The following is a 15530-nucleotide window of genomic DNA, read 5'->3' on the forward strand; positions in this document are numbered from 1 at the left end:
CCCCCAGCTGTTGTGTAAATACCTTTAGGGGCATAACATTTTTCAAGAGACCTGTTTGTGGTTAAGTAGTTCAAGGCATCGCTCCTAGTCAGGATACCTGGGTTCTGTAGCCCAAACACATTCCACTCCGTTTGGATCCTTGCTGCTCCCACCCCCGTATTGTTCTTGATATCTTTTGTTTACATGGTTTGGCCTTCCTAAAACTATCCATCCCTCAAGTTTTCCTTCTCTTCATATTTTAAGATTCCCATGAAGGTGTATTTCTGCAATCTTTATGGCAGTGGATTGCACTGTGTATTGTTCCCTTTTTCCTTGCTTCTGTTCATAGATGGCAAGCTGCTAGAGCCAGTGTGAAATTCATGCTACTTATTGTTACTAAGAGCAAAATCCCAGTTTTGCAAAGCTCTTCTCTGTCATTTCCTTCCATGCCGTATCTTTGCGTCACTGTCTTCTGATTCATTTGGCAGAGGCTGACAGACCCTTCTCTAGCCTGAGAGGGCAGGTGGCAATCCTGGCAGTAAGAGGCACCTGACAGATGCAGCCCTCTTCATCAGCAAGGGATTTGAAAAGGGAAAATGCATTTTGCAGCTGGAGTTAGAAGAGGATCCACGCTTGTAGTCCCTTGCCCAAAATCCTGACTGTTTCTCTTCAAAAGATGCTGAACTCCCATCGTGCATCTCAGTGGCTGGTGTCACAGTATGAAGTCTTTATTTATAGATGTATATAAATAAAGATCAGTCTTCCCCTAAAAATTGTCAAATTGTATGTTCCAAAAGCTGAAGAATCTGCAGTCCATTAACTCTGGAGTTAATGAGTGAGCCTGAGTCTCTAGAAAGAGCACCTTTTGTTCAGAAAGACTTGTTTGTTTTAATTTGTCTGCAGTTTCTTCCTGAAAAAAAACAACCACAAAACTCAAACAGAAAACAAAGTACTGTATCTAAAGTGTTCAAAAAAAGTCACTGCACTGTGGTACAGAAAATACTGTATCTAAAGTGTTCAAAAAAAGTCACTGCACTGTGGTATTTAGTGTGTTTGCATTATTACATATTTTCTGTAAAAGAAATCTTGTATAGTTGAAGGGACATGTGATATAGTGGCAACACAGGCAAGGAAACATGTGCAGCCAGGGGTTGAGGATGGGTAATTACTTAAGTCAGGTGACTTAATCTTCTGACATTATTTGAGCAGGAAAGAGGGTAGATCATTGGAAGCGGGTGCCCTGAGCAGCTGGAATGGCTGGCTGCGGTTCACCTTGCCAGGACGTGGGTTTGAATTACACTGTACTGTTTGATCGTAAACAGGGAAAAAAGAATCACGTTTTGAACTGTGGAAGTACCTCAAGGTTAACTTCCATGCCTTATAAATTAAGAAAAAACAGTTGTTTTGTTTCAGGGCCAGCCTGTGAGCGATGGTGGATGCATCCTCCCAAAGAACAAGTTCAGCTGCATGAATCTCTTTCCTGGCACCTCTCCTGTCCAGAGTAACCCGCAGGCTCGCTCGGAGCACAGCCACCTGGGGCCTGCCGGTGACAAAGTGTTGGTTTCGGGCCTTCCTGCAGCTCCTTGGTTAGAGCCTTGGCCTCCTGCCCCTGCGTTCCTGGAGGGCTGTATTGCCAACCTCAGGTGTTGCCACCCAAGCCTTAGGTCCTCCCTTCAGTGACCTGCCGACCAGGGGGGTCTGGCGCGTGCTGGATTGTCCATTGGTAAAAGAAACGGTGGTTACTGTCAAGAGCACGGTGAGATGTACCAGCGCGGGCAAATGGACAGTGTGTGGACAGGCCGCTGTCCTCTCACGGGCCGTGCCTTCCCAGCGCCCCAGAGTGCCGCTGGGTCTGGAAAGGCTGAGGCTTTCTCCCCTGCAGCCTCAGAGTACGGAGCAGCTGCCTGCGGGCTGTGGCCGTGGGTGGGAGGTTTCTCTGTGTTCTCCCACCTTCCCAGGAGATCTTTCAAAGACCTTTGAATAGGTGGGAAGGGATCTTCCCTTGAAGGTCGCTTTCTTTGTTGGCTGTCATATTTATTGCCAGGAAGGAGAGGGGGAGCAAGGCTCCCATCAGAATTCAAGCCGAGTGCTTCCTTGGGATGGTGTAAGTTTTCAGATTTCACTTGAATGACAATATGTGTTGTGTTATGGGGTGTTTGCAGGTGATTTTTCCTTTTATGTTAACAGGAAAGCAGTCTTCAGAAAGACCCCTTGCGTCACTGGGCCTGTGATGAGAAGATTGAAGGGACTTTGCATCTTACTGTAGAATAAGGATAAATAATATGTTACGACGCTGCAACTCGTTCCGACAAGTGGGCCACCCTCTGCAAGGATAGAGTGAGAGGAGCCAAGTACGTGCACTGCTGTGAGTACTGCTGGGGTGGAAGTTCTCTGGCTTTCACTGTTTACGCTGTAAATTCAATGTCAACATAAGTAAAGACAGCAGATCTCAGAGGAGAGGTAAATCGCCTTTCTTTCTGAGGTTTCTAGAAAGAGCTACAGAGCTGTGGGATTTCTTTGAATTTTTGGCCTGTCACAAACCAACAGATGACTTGGGAGGAGGTAGTCCCTGGTCATTTGGCAGTGCCAAGAGTGAGCTTTGAACCATGCAAGCTTTTGGCAGCTAGGGAACGTTCACATGAGAGACTTCAGAGTCCTGGCCTTGCTTTCGCTGCCAGTGATGATTTTGGTGATCTGCTTTATTTGGTTATTAAAAGTAAGTTAGGTGTCTCAGTTCGTCTGTTAGTCTAGCCCTAGTCTAGTCTAAAAAAGATTGCACAGAAAACAAATTTTCTGAATTACAGAAAAAAACCACCCACCCATTTCATTTTGGCTCCTGAAAGGTGGAGGATTCTTGAAGTCTTTACCACCAGATAAGAGCCTGGATCTCACCAAGCTACTGATCAGGTGACAAAAAACCAACGGCATTACTCACATGACTTGTGCTGCCAATGGCAAATGTAAAAGTTGAGGAACTGGCTGTCAGAGTGACAGAACCAAAAATCCTGGTGGAAAACATCCAGTTTCTAAAGAATGCTCGGGAGAGCCTCTTTGTAAAGGATTTACAGATCCAGAGGCAGTGGGTCAGAACATGGCCAGTAGCGTTCACTGCCAGGAGCCACAAATTCTCCACAAGAAACTTCTTTTAAAACTTGTCTGACAGGAAAACATTCCACTGGAAGAAACCTCTGAGCGATCCCAACTTCTGGCTATTTTTTTGTTGTTGTTGTTTTGTAATTCTTCTTTCTGCAGCATTGGCCAGTTGCATTTACCCTGTGAGCAGGACACTGGCTGGAACTGAGGAATGAGTGGGCCAGTCTGGCAGGGTCAATCCTTTTACCACGTATGGGCGTGAGCCGTGAGCAGAATGAGCTTTTCATGTCAGCGGAGAGGGCCAGAGGAGGGTGAATCAAAGGTCACCAGTACAAAGTGGCCCCTGCTTGTGGCGAGAGCAGCGTGGGACTCTGCCCAGCTCAGGGGCCTGCTGCGGGCCATAGCAGTGCTTGGGGAAGGCTACTCAGGGGCTGCTTTGCAGTGTAAGTAGTGAGCGGGTATTTAGTGTGTCACAGCAGCAAAGAAAGTGCTTTTTTACATAGTGTCGTTACATGTAACTTGGGGAACAACGTGGTGCCAGAGATACAAATAGGTTTAAAGAAAGGACCCGGTTTGGTGGCAGCAGGTCAGCTCTGCCTCTGTATCTAAGTACTCACGTCTTGGGCAGTTGTGTTAGGAGTATGTCAGATGTGATTTACTATGGCAGCACCGAAGGGACCTTGGTTAATTAAACAGAGTTTAGAAGAAAACATGAGTGGATTCTTTTTTTTCCCGGTTTAATTCCTTGTTACATCAGTTGAGCTGGGACAGCACACTGGGAATGCCGTGGAAGGGGTTCCAGGTACAGACGCTACCATGACTGCAGCACGCCTGCCAAGCAGCTGGAGCTCAGCACCAAACGAGCGTTGGGCCGTTAGGTGATGTGTGGGGCGTGCTGCGACCGTGCCCCCGCAGCTGAGCACTGCCAAACCTGTACGTGCCGATGGGCTCACTGCCGTGAAGCAGAGCTGCCGAAACCAAGTTGAAGAAGGTACTTGGGAGAGCTTTAGATGGCAGGTATGACGTGTAGATGTACATAATAACCTGTTGCAGCGCACATGGCGTTGTTTTCCTGTTAAAATCACATGTGGATGAAATTTTATTACAAAATTTTTCACTTTAATGACGAGCCACAGGAAAGTAACAATATGTTTATCATAAAACATGTCTATTGTAAATGTGTTTATCCATAAGATGTGATTTCCCAATTTTGGGAAGTGATTAAGTGCACCCTTAATTATATGTTCCTGGTTTGAGTGACTGGAGAACTGTTCTTCCTGACTCTGTCTATCTTAAGAGAAATCTGTCACTGAATAAGAATGAAACTTGACTGGTAAAAATGCAATCTTAGTCGTAGTGTCACTAAACAACTGGATCTTACTTATTTTTAATCGAAATGTCAATTTAAAGGATGCAGTATGTACTTTTAAATCACATTAACATTATATTTAGACCTTTCCTTTAAGTTCTAGGTGCGCAGTCCTGCTAAAATAGGTAGCTAGGTATAAAGCCATGAAGTCTTAGTGCTTGCTTACTAAATATTCAGAGTGCAAACAGGCATTGTTCTGATAACACCTGCAACTAGAGCTATTCTGGTATGTCTTAAAAGTGTCACTGGCATGCGTGACAGCCACCAATGTATGCATATTATTTCAGAATCATATGGAGACGGCACTCCTGCAACTGTTTACCTTTACTTATATTCCCGTGCCATTTAAACTTTTTTTCTCAATTTCTGGACAAAAAGACGCTATGATTTTCTTGCTAAAATAACTACTGCCTCTGACTGTAATGGAATGCAGTTGCGCACTGTGTACTGGAAAGTCTGGATATCAGGAAAGCATTCATCCCTGCAATACAAGAACTAAAAGACATTTACAGTTTATCATAATTTATTTTTCTGGTTCTAGCAAGAAGTTCTGCATTAATCTACCCACACAGTTTTAACAAAGTTAGTCCTACAAGGAAGCCAAATGACTTTTTTGCTTTCTCCTCAAGCAACACTCGCTGTCAGTACCCAGACAAACCATGTGTGCGTGACGCTGCACAGCACCCCAGCACTGCTGGCCGGGAAGGGCTGTGCTCCAGCCCTTAGGTCTGCCGTTTTTGGCAAATGAGTCGGTGTTGGACATTGCAGTGGTAGTGCTGCTGTTGTGGGTGTTCAGGCAGAGAGGAGAAGCCAGCCTTTCCTGAGTAGGGGCTAGACCAGGCTCACATGGTTATCTGGGGCAAAATGCTTAAGGAGGCAGCGAGAGCAAGCTGGGGAGAGCGTGCTCGTAGCCATTCCCGCAGTTATGCATAAGTAGGGTCTGAAGTCCTACTCTGCTACGCGTGAGCACATCACTTACAAGCTTTGACCCTCCCAACTGGCTTCCTGTTGAATCTGTTAAAAAGCAAATTCTTAAGTCCTGGCATGTGAATGAACATGCAGTAACAGGGACAGAACCAACAAAGTATTTGCTATTTTGTCGCCCGGCCAGAAAGCGGGGCCTGGTTTGGGGTTTGATCACAGGAGGCTGCGCTGCAAACACTGGCACGAAGGTCTAGGGGCCCAGTGGTAGACACCGTGTTTCTGTTCTCTATTTAAACAGGCACCTTCTGGACCAGTAACAATCCAAAGTCTGCAGTTCCAGTGAAATGCTGTCTGAGAAGCCTGGGGAAAAAAAAAGGTATGTGATAGAATGTAGAGATTTGAAAAGGAAAGTAGAGCAGAACTACATGCAAACAACAGAGGACAGTACAGGAACTCAAAGCCTCTTTTCATTGACTATTGCCTAAATTGGAAAACCTGTTGGTTTTGTGAGGGTGTTTTCAGAGTTGTGCCATATGCTGCGTTTTAATTACAGTTGAGGGGGAGGGAAATGGAGCAACTGAAAAACAAAACAAAACAAAGCAAACCCACCTCCTAGCCTGGAACACCCTCCCTACCCACCTTAAAGGTAGGGAAGCAGGTCAGAGGGGCTTCACAAGGCTGCAAAGCAGTGCCAGAGTGTCACTTGGTGCTCTTCTGCTGTACAGTTGTTGGGTTTTTATTTGGAAGTGGGTGCGTGTGTGTTGGTTTTTTTTCCTTCATTGTTTTTTTTTTTTTTGTTTTTTTAACTTAATAACACATTTTGAGTTCATGTGTGTCCTGGTCCTCCACCCCTGCTACTACTCAGCTCCAGCTCTGAATTACCTTTTCTTTTCCCTTTTCTTTCTTCCCCCCTCACCCCCCTACCCCTTTTCCTTTTTAAGATGGTGGATACTTAAGAGAGTCGTACATGTAGATATAGCCACTGCTGCGCTGGTCAGACAGCTGTTGTGCACATGTGAAAGCACAACAGCTGCACTTCTGATGTACTGCCTGGTACCTAGCAACTGGATGGCTTCCTAGTGCACACAGCAGCGTGTTCCCAAGCACTGTGCCACAAGCCCACTATCCACGTTCTGGTCTTTGGCTCTGATGTAACCTGTTAACCGCGCCTGGATTTGCCATGACACGTGTGACATCTGAGCTGCCCCGCTGGGCTCGATGCCAGCGGTGCCGTACACCGGCTGGTGCACGCTCCTGGGAAACAGGCAGCTGGTTGATCCCTGTGGCCTCCCACCGGGATTTTTTGGCCAAGATTTTAAAAAGCAGCTAGTGGATTTGTTAGATCAAGATGAATCACCTTGAAGACACTCCCCTTTCAGTGGGCATCGAACTCGGGGCACTAAGCACAGCCCCGTCCCTTCTCCAGGGGCTCCTGCTGGGCAGTTGGGCCTCGGCTACCCCGCGCCCAAGGTTGGCTGTCGCTTCTGGAAGTTTTAGCTGCTTCACTGGTAGTTTGCAAAACTTTGACGCAAAAGATGATGCCTTTTCCCGTGCGGACTGCTTGAGTGCCTCTGCGATGAGAAGCTGACGTACCGCTCAGTGCAGCTCCGCAGACGTTGTAGCGGTTGGCAGACCTCCGGGTAGGAGTGATTGCGCTGGTGTTTTATTAGCTCCCAGAAAATATATAGCAGAGAAGAGGCTGTGTGGGCTCCTGCACGGTCTGCCTGAGCTCTGACCCCCTCGGGCAAGAGGCTAGATTGCTTTTACAGCCAGTACTTAACCTTGCTGCTGAGACTTGTCAACAAGGAGGCCAATTAGCAACAGATAGAAGGGTGGATGATATAACGCAGACGCCTGTTCGTTAGGAGCAGGACTGATAAATTTCTAACGCATAAAACTTGTACTTTAAAACTTGGCTCTCCATAAATGATGCCATACCCTGCAGAAGAATGTCACTCTACAGTCAAGTATTACAGAAAACTTCAGGGTTGGGTTTTTTCCCAAGGCCTTGTTCTGCTGGGCTCATGATCACTGTGGCAGGTGTAGGAGTATAAGAATAATTCTGCTTGAAGAAATGGCCACTTTTAAGTTAATATTTTTTTTAACATATATGACACATGCACAATGAGAGCAGGGCAGTTCTTGCTGTCCTGAGAGGGTCAATACACAAACCAAGATGTTTTCCATCACCACACCTGTGTATTGGTGTACGTGTCAGAAAAGACAGATTAGGGAAAGGACAGGTTAGGGAAAGTTGAGTTAATTGACTAAAATTGTGCAGTTCTACAATTAGCATGTTACGGCCGCCTGCTGCAAAGGACAGTGGCTCTTTATCACATATCAGCATGTGGCAGTAATACGCCTACATGGGTACGCATGGGGTTCTGCTGTCAGACGTACGGTTTTGGTAAAGCTAGAGAGGTGAGTACAGGAGGATGGTTGGTCGTTCAGTTGACACTGAGTCTGAGCTTTTAGAGAAAAGCTTAGAGTAAGACTCCAGGTCTGGAGCTGCTACAAGACTTGCTCTTAACTGCTAGCTGACTGCTTACGCGGGTGGGATACTTCAGTCCTCTGCTCAGCCCCCTCCTAGGGCCATTGCAGTGCTGTGAAATAGGGCACAGTGCTTCTTCCTCGTGCAGAGGCAGCCACGGCCACTTTGCCAGCCAAGGTGCTCTTCGGCTCACTCTCTGCACTGTCTCCGCTTGTTTTGACTGAACATTTGAACCTACATCTTAAACCATTACCTCAATTAAGCGAATGCTTATAATAATTTACAACAGAACTGAAGCAATTTATGCAGCAGAGGTCTGTTTTAAAACCATCAAGAAATAATCAGGGCTTGGTAGATCAACCTCTGAAATACCATTCAAAATTAGAATATTTGCATGACTGTCTTTTAATTGCTAGGCTAACTATTTATGTCTGGCAAAAGAAACCAAACCAAAAAACCAACCCAAAACCCCACCACATAGACGATCACTGTGTATTTTCCATTACAGATACTGTGCAAGAGGAGAGGAAGACCACATCTTCTTGAACATGACTTACCAACCCTATGGCAAAGCCCAGGCTGCCTTCCCTTCACCTAACTAGTCACCAGCGAAAGGAGTAGTGGATTCAACACACGAGCTGTTAAGAGCACCATGTACTTCAACAAGGTACTGACAAAGGCTCTGAAAATTAAGTGTCCATACCCCAGCAGAAATAACCATAACTATTTTTCAGTTGATTAGACCTTAACACTGTCTAACTGAGGGCACAGGGCAATCCAGCTGTATTTAATGTTAACATTAATTTATCTGAGGATAATTTTCATCTAATGAATACACAGATATTTTTTTTTTTCTTGGCTAGTGTTTAAATACTCCAACTTCTTTTTAGGATGTTAAGTATCTTTTCTTGTTGAGTGGAACCAATAATATCTTTGCTTCTTGGAAATCTGTCTGCTCTTAGGCTATCCATCTTTAGCCTCCTCTGTGCATTTTAACTATTTCATTAATCTTTGGTGAAAAACAATAGCTTTTTCTAAAATGCTGACAAAATGCGTACATGGTATTTTTACAATTTAAAAACATAGATTTCCATTAGAATCTTTTAATGCACAATGTTCTTTTACTCACTGTGTAACTCCTTTTTACAAGTTCACCTGATTTCATTGGGGCTGCTGTCAGGCAAGGTCAGGTTCATCAAACTGCTTAAGGGTCTGAGTTTTGACCTGCAGGGCTGAGGAGAGTAGGGCCAGGGCGCTCCACCATCCTCACAACTGAGCAGACTCCTCAGAAGAGGCGTTATCCCCCTTGCAGAATTGCCCTGGAGGGGTGGTACCTGTCCAGAGCCCACAGAGAGAAGTCCTGCAGCCATCCTAGGAGCATTTGCTGTATTTTTTCATCAGCAGTAATAACCAGAGCTTTCCTTTTCCATTTCAACCATTGATAACATCTTCCCTTTTTAGTTTCTATCTTCTCATCTTGTTGGAGAACTCTTTTGCTGTCCCTCCAAATCAAGCCTAAATATATTTAAGGTAAAAAATAAAGAGAGGAAGGAAAACCAAAAAGAAACAAGAATATAGCCAACCTTTTTAATTAGAGTATATTGTACTTCCAAACTGGATACACTAGAAATTGGCAATGCAACATAAGATGCAAAGAAATATACCAGTTACTGTCAAAATGACCCTGTACAGCCTTATAATGCAAAAAGCTTTATACAATACAAATTTTTATTAATGTACACAAACCTTGACAGAATGATATTTGAACAAAATACAAGTAAAAAAAAAAAAAAAAAAAAAAAGACAGGAGAAAGAAAAAAAGTGCTGAGAACTTTAACTGAATTACCAAATGGAAAAACATGCTAGCTTTCATTAAAGAATGCATAGTGAAAACCAGTATGAAATTACCTTTATGGGGGGGGTGTGGGGGTGTGGAATTTATCAGAACTGTTGGTCATTAGTCAGTCTGGGAAACCTCTGGAGAACATTCCTTTCTTTAGCCTTGAACTGCAAACCAATCATCTTAATATGCATGAGCTCTGATAAATACTGTATTTTTTTCTTAAAAAAATAAAAACCTCCTAACACACCTTTCCTTACAGAGAAAACTTCTATAACTTGCCAGAAAGAATTAATTTATCCTTTCCAAAGTGCTAAATAAATTTCCCAGGTACATTAAACATTACTATGTCAGATACTGGTACAGTGGAACGTCGTCGAACACATGGCGTTCGCATGCTGACAGCTCATCCTTGGAAGTTCCAGCCCTATTTAAACTGCCATTTGGTTTACATAGTGTCCTACTAATATTCCTATTTCTTCCTCCTAGACAGCTGTACTTTACCTGTCAGTCTGAAAAACAAGCTTTTTTATTTGGGAGTGTTTGCTCATCTATGGTGGGGTCAGAGATATATGCATTGAGTCTATTTTAAAGAACCGATATAGTTTGTGGATGCAGATTGCGTATTTCATGCTGTTGGGATACTCAATTCTTTATGCTTTGAGTATTTGCTAATACAGCGTTTCCTATTTTGTCTGCACTCCAGGCAGGGGGTGTGTGTGGTGGTGTTACCTGGAGTTCTGACGGAGTAAAGCATGGCAAACAGGGCCCTGAGTTACGTAGGTTGTTTACAAAGGTTTCTACATACTTTGGAACAGATGGCTTTTCTTTACTGCATAGACAGACAGAACTGCCACATGCCCATTAGAACCAAAACTGTCTGCTGGAATGTAAACAAAATGGTGGGACTTCTCTGTCAATTAATAATTTGCAATGAGAACCTGCTACTGTTTTGGATATTTCCCCCTTGTAAATAGCTTCCAGTATGGTAACAGGAGTGCACAGATTAGGATATCATCCCCCAACACAAACAGGAAGAGTTTGGTCATGACAGTGGAGAATGTTTGGCCATCTCAGTGCAGAACAAATGTAGGAATCTGCAACTATGTTCAATGATGCAGGTTTTGCATCAAAAAAGTATTTCTACACAAGCTTCATTTAAGAACTAATGAAGACTGAGTTACGTTTCTAGTTGTGCATATGGCGAAGAGCCCTTGTGGACCAGAAATGCCTTCCTGACCTGGGTGTTGCTTTAGTGCTGTCACTCACAAGGGCTTGGCTCCAACTGGCCGGTCGGATCCCCCCATCTCAGAACAACCTGCAGAAGAAGTTCCTTCAGGATAGCATGATGGTGGGTGGATAGCAAGTTAGATGTGACTCAGGGCACCTCCTACAGTGGCTTGGCCAAGGGACAGAGAGGGGACTGACAAAAACTAGGTCAGACATTTCTAATACCTGGTGAAAGACAGCAAGATCCGAATTGAAGAGACACTGTGGAAAACAATCCAGTAAGAAAGCATTCCTGTAAGTCAATGATAATTTTGAAATGTTTCATATTTTATACTTCCAATTTTAATGCAGAGTACTTTTACTCCTGATCTTTCTTCCTGGATATTACATCATCTAAGAAACACAATGCAATTAACAGTCAGTTAGCTTCTCTTAAATTAAGATCACTCTTGGCATTTTGAGATTAACAAATGTTACACAACCAATCCGCTTTTGCTTCTTCCTGCAATAAAGTGCTACATATAACATGTCATTTTAATGACCACAAGTAGGAGCGTTAAAGTATAAAGTTAGCTTCCTAGCAGTGTATGCTCTATCCGCCATTAACAAAAAGGAATAAAGTATTAATAATAACATGGAGGTTATCAATAGGACTGTAGAATTTGCAAGTACAATTTAAATACTGAGGGTATAAAAGAGAACTGTATGGTTCAAACAGCATCTTTTTATAGCTTTCTATTTCAAAGAAGTTACTAGTACCTTTTCAAATAAACAGTCGCCTTACCTTCAGCCCACAGTTTGTATTTTTTTCTTTTTTTTCTTTTTTTTTTTTGCAAGTGAGAAACAAACTAGTGCAAGACTAAAGCACTGTGCAAAACTGCCTTTTTTTTTTTTTTAGTCTGAGTATTTATACCCAGAATTTATCCATACCCTTTTTTTAATCCCCTTGTCGGATTTTTTTTTTCCACCATAGCATTCTAGTTACACAAGTTGTTCCTGCAAACTAAAAGGTAACCGCTGCATAATACAGTATATATATATATATAAAAAAAAGTGTGTGTGTGTATATATATATATGCCCTTTTAAAACAAAAGATGTATGCTATGGCCCAGATGCAGGTGTTTGTTACACCTGTGTAACAGTTAAGCCTTGGGCCTGCTGCGTGGGTGTGTAGACTGCACACACTGCGCGCGTGTGTGTGTGTACATACACACGCTTCTCATTGTCATACTCTCATCCTGCAGTGCTGAAAGCAACCTTTTCCTCATCAGTTCTACCCCAAATCCTCAAACCTTGACAACTGAGTGCAAGGCATCAAACAATTAAAGGAAGCTGCAAACAGCACTGAAATAATACACCGGTCCACCCTGAACCAAGCGTTACTCCTTCCACAGCTCTAAAGTTCAGAGGGAGATGGAGGGAAAGGAGGGAGCAAATGTGTGAAAAAGGGAAAGGAATAATAATTAAATAAGCCAATACAAGGGATGTGCAAAAGCAATGTCATGGCACGCTACAGGCAGACTCTCTTTCACGCACCCGCACGCACACAAAGCCCAAAAATAAAATGCATCAATATGTAATCTTACAAGTGCTGATTGCCGTTAAGGACACTCTTTTTCAGCTTAACAAGACAAAATAGTTTCTTAGATAAGAGTACTGGGAACATGCCTCTGAAGGTAGAAGTATGCAGTAGGTCACCTCTTGAAGATTTAATAAAGCAGCTTTCATGTCAATGCAATAAGTATACACACAGAGCCATTTTCTAAACCTTACTAATGATATAGTACAAGTGTTCGTTACTTCTTCGGTCTACGTGTTGCAGCAATGTATACCTGCTGGGTTTGTTGGGGTATTTTTGGTACAGAATGTAACTGCCCTCAGACAGTTTCTGCCCTTTCTGTTAGTCCAAGGTAGGCAAGGAAGGAGTGTTTAGGTGAAGAGGCACCTCCCGGTGCAGTCTGAGGTCTGGGTGGATGGAATGTGAGATCGTAGTGGTTTTTGGGGAAAAACATTGTTAAAGGAATAAGATGGGCAAACTCTGAGTTCCAGTATTTATCAAAGCACAGGGAAGTGCCGTTGATGGCCAAGGCTTTCACTGCCAAGTTTGGCTCTGCCCCGCCGCCGTGTGCAGCTGACATAGCCACTGTTTGCAGAGCCTGGGAGGCAGACATAACTGAGAGGGGTGACAGGAGGTTTCTGGAGCTGTTCACGGGTAGGAGCGGACTGGCTTCCTTGGAGGTTGAATACTGGCCCTTCTTCTCCTCTTCGGAGCAGTCCCCGTTCTGGTGCTTCTTCACATGGCGGCTGAAGACAAAAGGGTGGGTAGTCTTGAACAGGCACTCATCGCAGCTGAAAGTCTGGCGTGGAGCATGCTTCAGTTTCTTGTGCAAGTTGAGATTGTCTTTGCGTTTGCAGCTGTAGCTGCACTGGTCACAGTGAAAAGGGCGCTCACCGGTGTGGACACGCACATGTTCGATCAGCTTGTTGGCGGTCTTGGACAGGTAGCCACACTGGTCACACTTGTAATGGTTGCCAAGGCGGTGTTCTCGGATGTGCATCTCCAGCTCCAGCTGATTCGCTTTCACTGTCTGGCAGATCCGGCACTTGTACTCCATCTTGTAGTGGGTCTTCAGGTGGCACTCCATTGCTGCGGGGCGGTTAGTGGAGTAGATGCAGAACGGGCACCTGGTAACACAGCAAGGAAAGGCAGGGACAGAGGAAAGAGAAGTCACTCGGCTGGAAGACCTGCAGACCTGGTTTAACCCTGTCACTCAACCCCTCTCTCACCTACTTAAAGAGGAGGAAAAGGCACTTAGTTCTCCCTGTGAAGCCTCTGTCGAATACTTGGTTCACCTTGACACGTCTCTACTTAGAGGAGGGTTGCCCATTTAGTGGCAGTAGAGCTCACGCATTCCTAGGAAAACACTGATTCCCTCTGAAGGAGCATCTCTTTAATCTTCTGGCTTACCTTGACGGGGAAGATTCTGCAAAGCAGGCTGGGTAGTGCAGAGTGGGTGACTGATTCACAGGTACTTTGTGTAACGACATTCCTAGTGTTTGCACGAAGTCGCTTTGGCCATTTTTTCCATTAAGAAGTAGTTTAAAGTGAGTGTTTACAGTTGAGTATGAAACAGCTGTTTAAGTAAAGATGGAATAAACTTGTAATACCACATGTACAGCAAAAGCTTAGGAAATTCCTTTTATGTGACCCTGAACAACAAGCTTGCTGGGTATCCTGCTAGCAGCAGCTGAAAGCCAGTGTTAGGAAGATTTGTAGGGATTCCCGTTTCTGGGAGATGAGCTAGCCATGCTCCAAGGGGGCGTGTGTTTGGCAGCGTTCGCCTACAGCCGCCTCTGCCGCAGCAGGAATTGTTCCTGTGTGGGAACAGGATGTGGGCTCCGCTTACTCACAGCGGCAAGCGTCCGGCCCGGGGTGGACGTGGCAAAGGCCCTCACCCCCGGTTCCTGGACCTGAAAGGGCTGAGAAGGCTGGAGGAGGGAATCTTGAAAGCTTGGAAGGAAGCCTGAGCTGAACAAGCCTGGCCACTAACAACCCCAAAACACACCCGCTTTTGCTTTTATGTAGCTGAGAGGAAGCTGGTGAGGACAGCTACGTGCCAGCAACCTCTGCTGCATGAAGCAAAGCACACTCCCTTCCGGATGGAACCGGGCAGCTAAAAGAGCGGGTCTAGACAAACAGATACGACCAAGGCACGTGGCCGCTGCCTTACAGACATCTCCACGTGCCACTGACCTGCGTTCACCGTTTAGCAGGTCTGCCGATTGTGTTCCAGCTTTCAGATAATTTCTAAGCAGAGAGCCTTTCTCTCCCTGTGCGTTTTCCCTTGCTACAACTGGTTGCACATACAGGTTTAACGTTAGTATACCTGCTAATGACGAGACTTTTGAGCACAGTGAGTAATACAGGAGGACAAGCGGATACTAAAACATCCAGACACTTTTACTGATGCTCATCAAGTACTCTGATCCAGAGAGGGAGCCTGGCACTGAGGCCACTAACGTGATTAGCTCTATCGCAACAGAGGACTCGGCTGTCTGTGCACACATACCTCTCCTGGGCTGGGTGCTCTTTGGATCAGAATCTCAAGTTTTGACCTGGAGCTGGAGGAATCATGTTTTTTTCTCTTCCCCCACAGCAAACAGGAAACAGAAAAATACAATTTACTTAGATATCTTCAGGCTTTTCTGGATGCCTTAAAAAAAAGATAAATCAGAACTTTTTCTTAGGTGCAGCTTTCAAGGTACCTAATTATTACTTGAGTTGAACAGGAATAACTTATGCAGACTGAGAAAGCTATTCTGTCAGGAAGGCCTGAGTCATAGGTCATGGTTTTTCCTTGGTAAATAGAACAGATTCTGTGCAGCTTAAACCCAAATGTGTTAGACAACTCAGTCTGTACATCCAAGACAGACATCCCGTCGTTCTGGCACACTACTTGTGTCTCAGTCTGGTCTTCTTCCCAGATTCAGTCGTCGCATCTCAAGTGACCACAGATGCCAGTTCATGGAACTACTGAGCTGGAGACCAGACGCTGCCTGGCAAACAGAACCAGTTTTAAAAAACTGCAGTGCAAACTATCTG

The 15530-nt window shown here is 44.6% G+C and overlaps 1 protein-coding gene and 1 long non-coding RNA gene across 6 annotated transcripts in view; one reads left to right on the forward strand and one right to left on the reverse strand.

Moving 5' to 3' along the window:
• The first annotated feature begins 2964 nt into the window (after positions 1-2964).
• Positions 2965-9693, forward strand: LOC121082594. The gene is made up of 3 exons (XR_005826067.1): positions 2965-4089; positions 5664-5741; positions 8365-9693. It is a non-coding gene; the product is annotated as an uncharacterized LOC121082594 (long non-coding RNA).
• The window catches only part of ZNF827 (zinc finger protein 827), a 106462-nt gene continuing 100361 nt past the window's right edge, over positions 9430-15530 (reverse strand). The window contains exons 14-15 of one of the 5 annotated variants that reach the window (XR_005826062.1): positions 14998-15484; positions 13503-14061 (exon numbers count right to left, since the gene is read on the reverse strand). Coding sequence is in view for 2 of the 5 variants with exons in the window: in XM_040582207.1 (XP_040438141.1) it covers positions 12805-13612 (808 nt within the window). In the remaining 3 variants the exon portion in view is untranslated. Of the gene's footprint in view, positions 15485-15530 lie in introns of all 5 variants that reach the window. The other 4 variants (XR_005826064.1, XR_005826063.1, XM_040582207.1 and 1 more) reach the window with 4 other exon arrangements.

Source organism: Falco naumanni, chromosome 1 (assembly GCF_017639655.2).
Source record: "Falco naumanni isolate bFalNau1 chromosome 1, bFalNau1.pat, whole genome shotgun sequence".
Lineage (NCBI taxonomy): Eukaryota > Metazoa > Chordata > Aves > Falconiformes > Falconidae > Falco > Falco naumanni.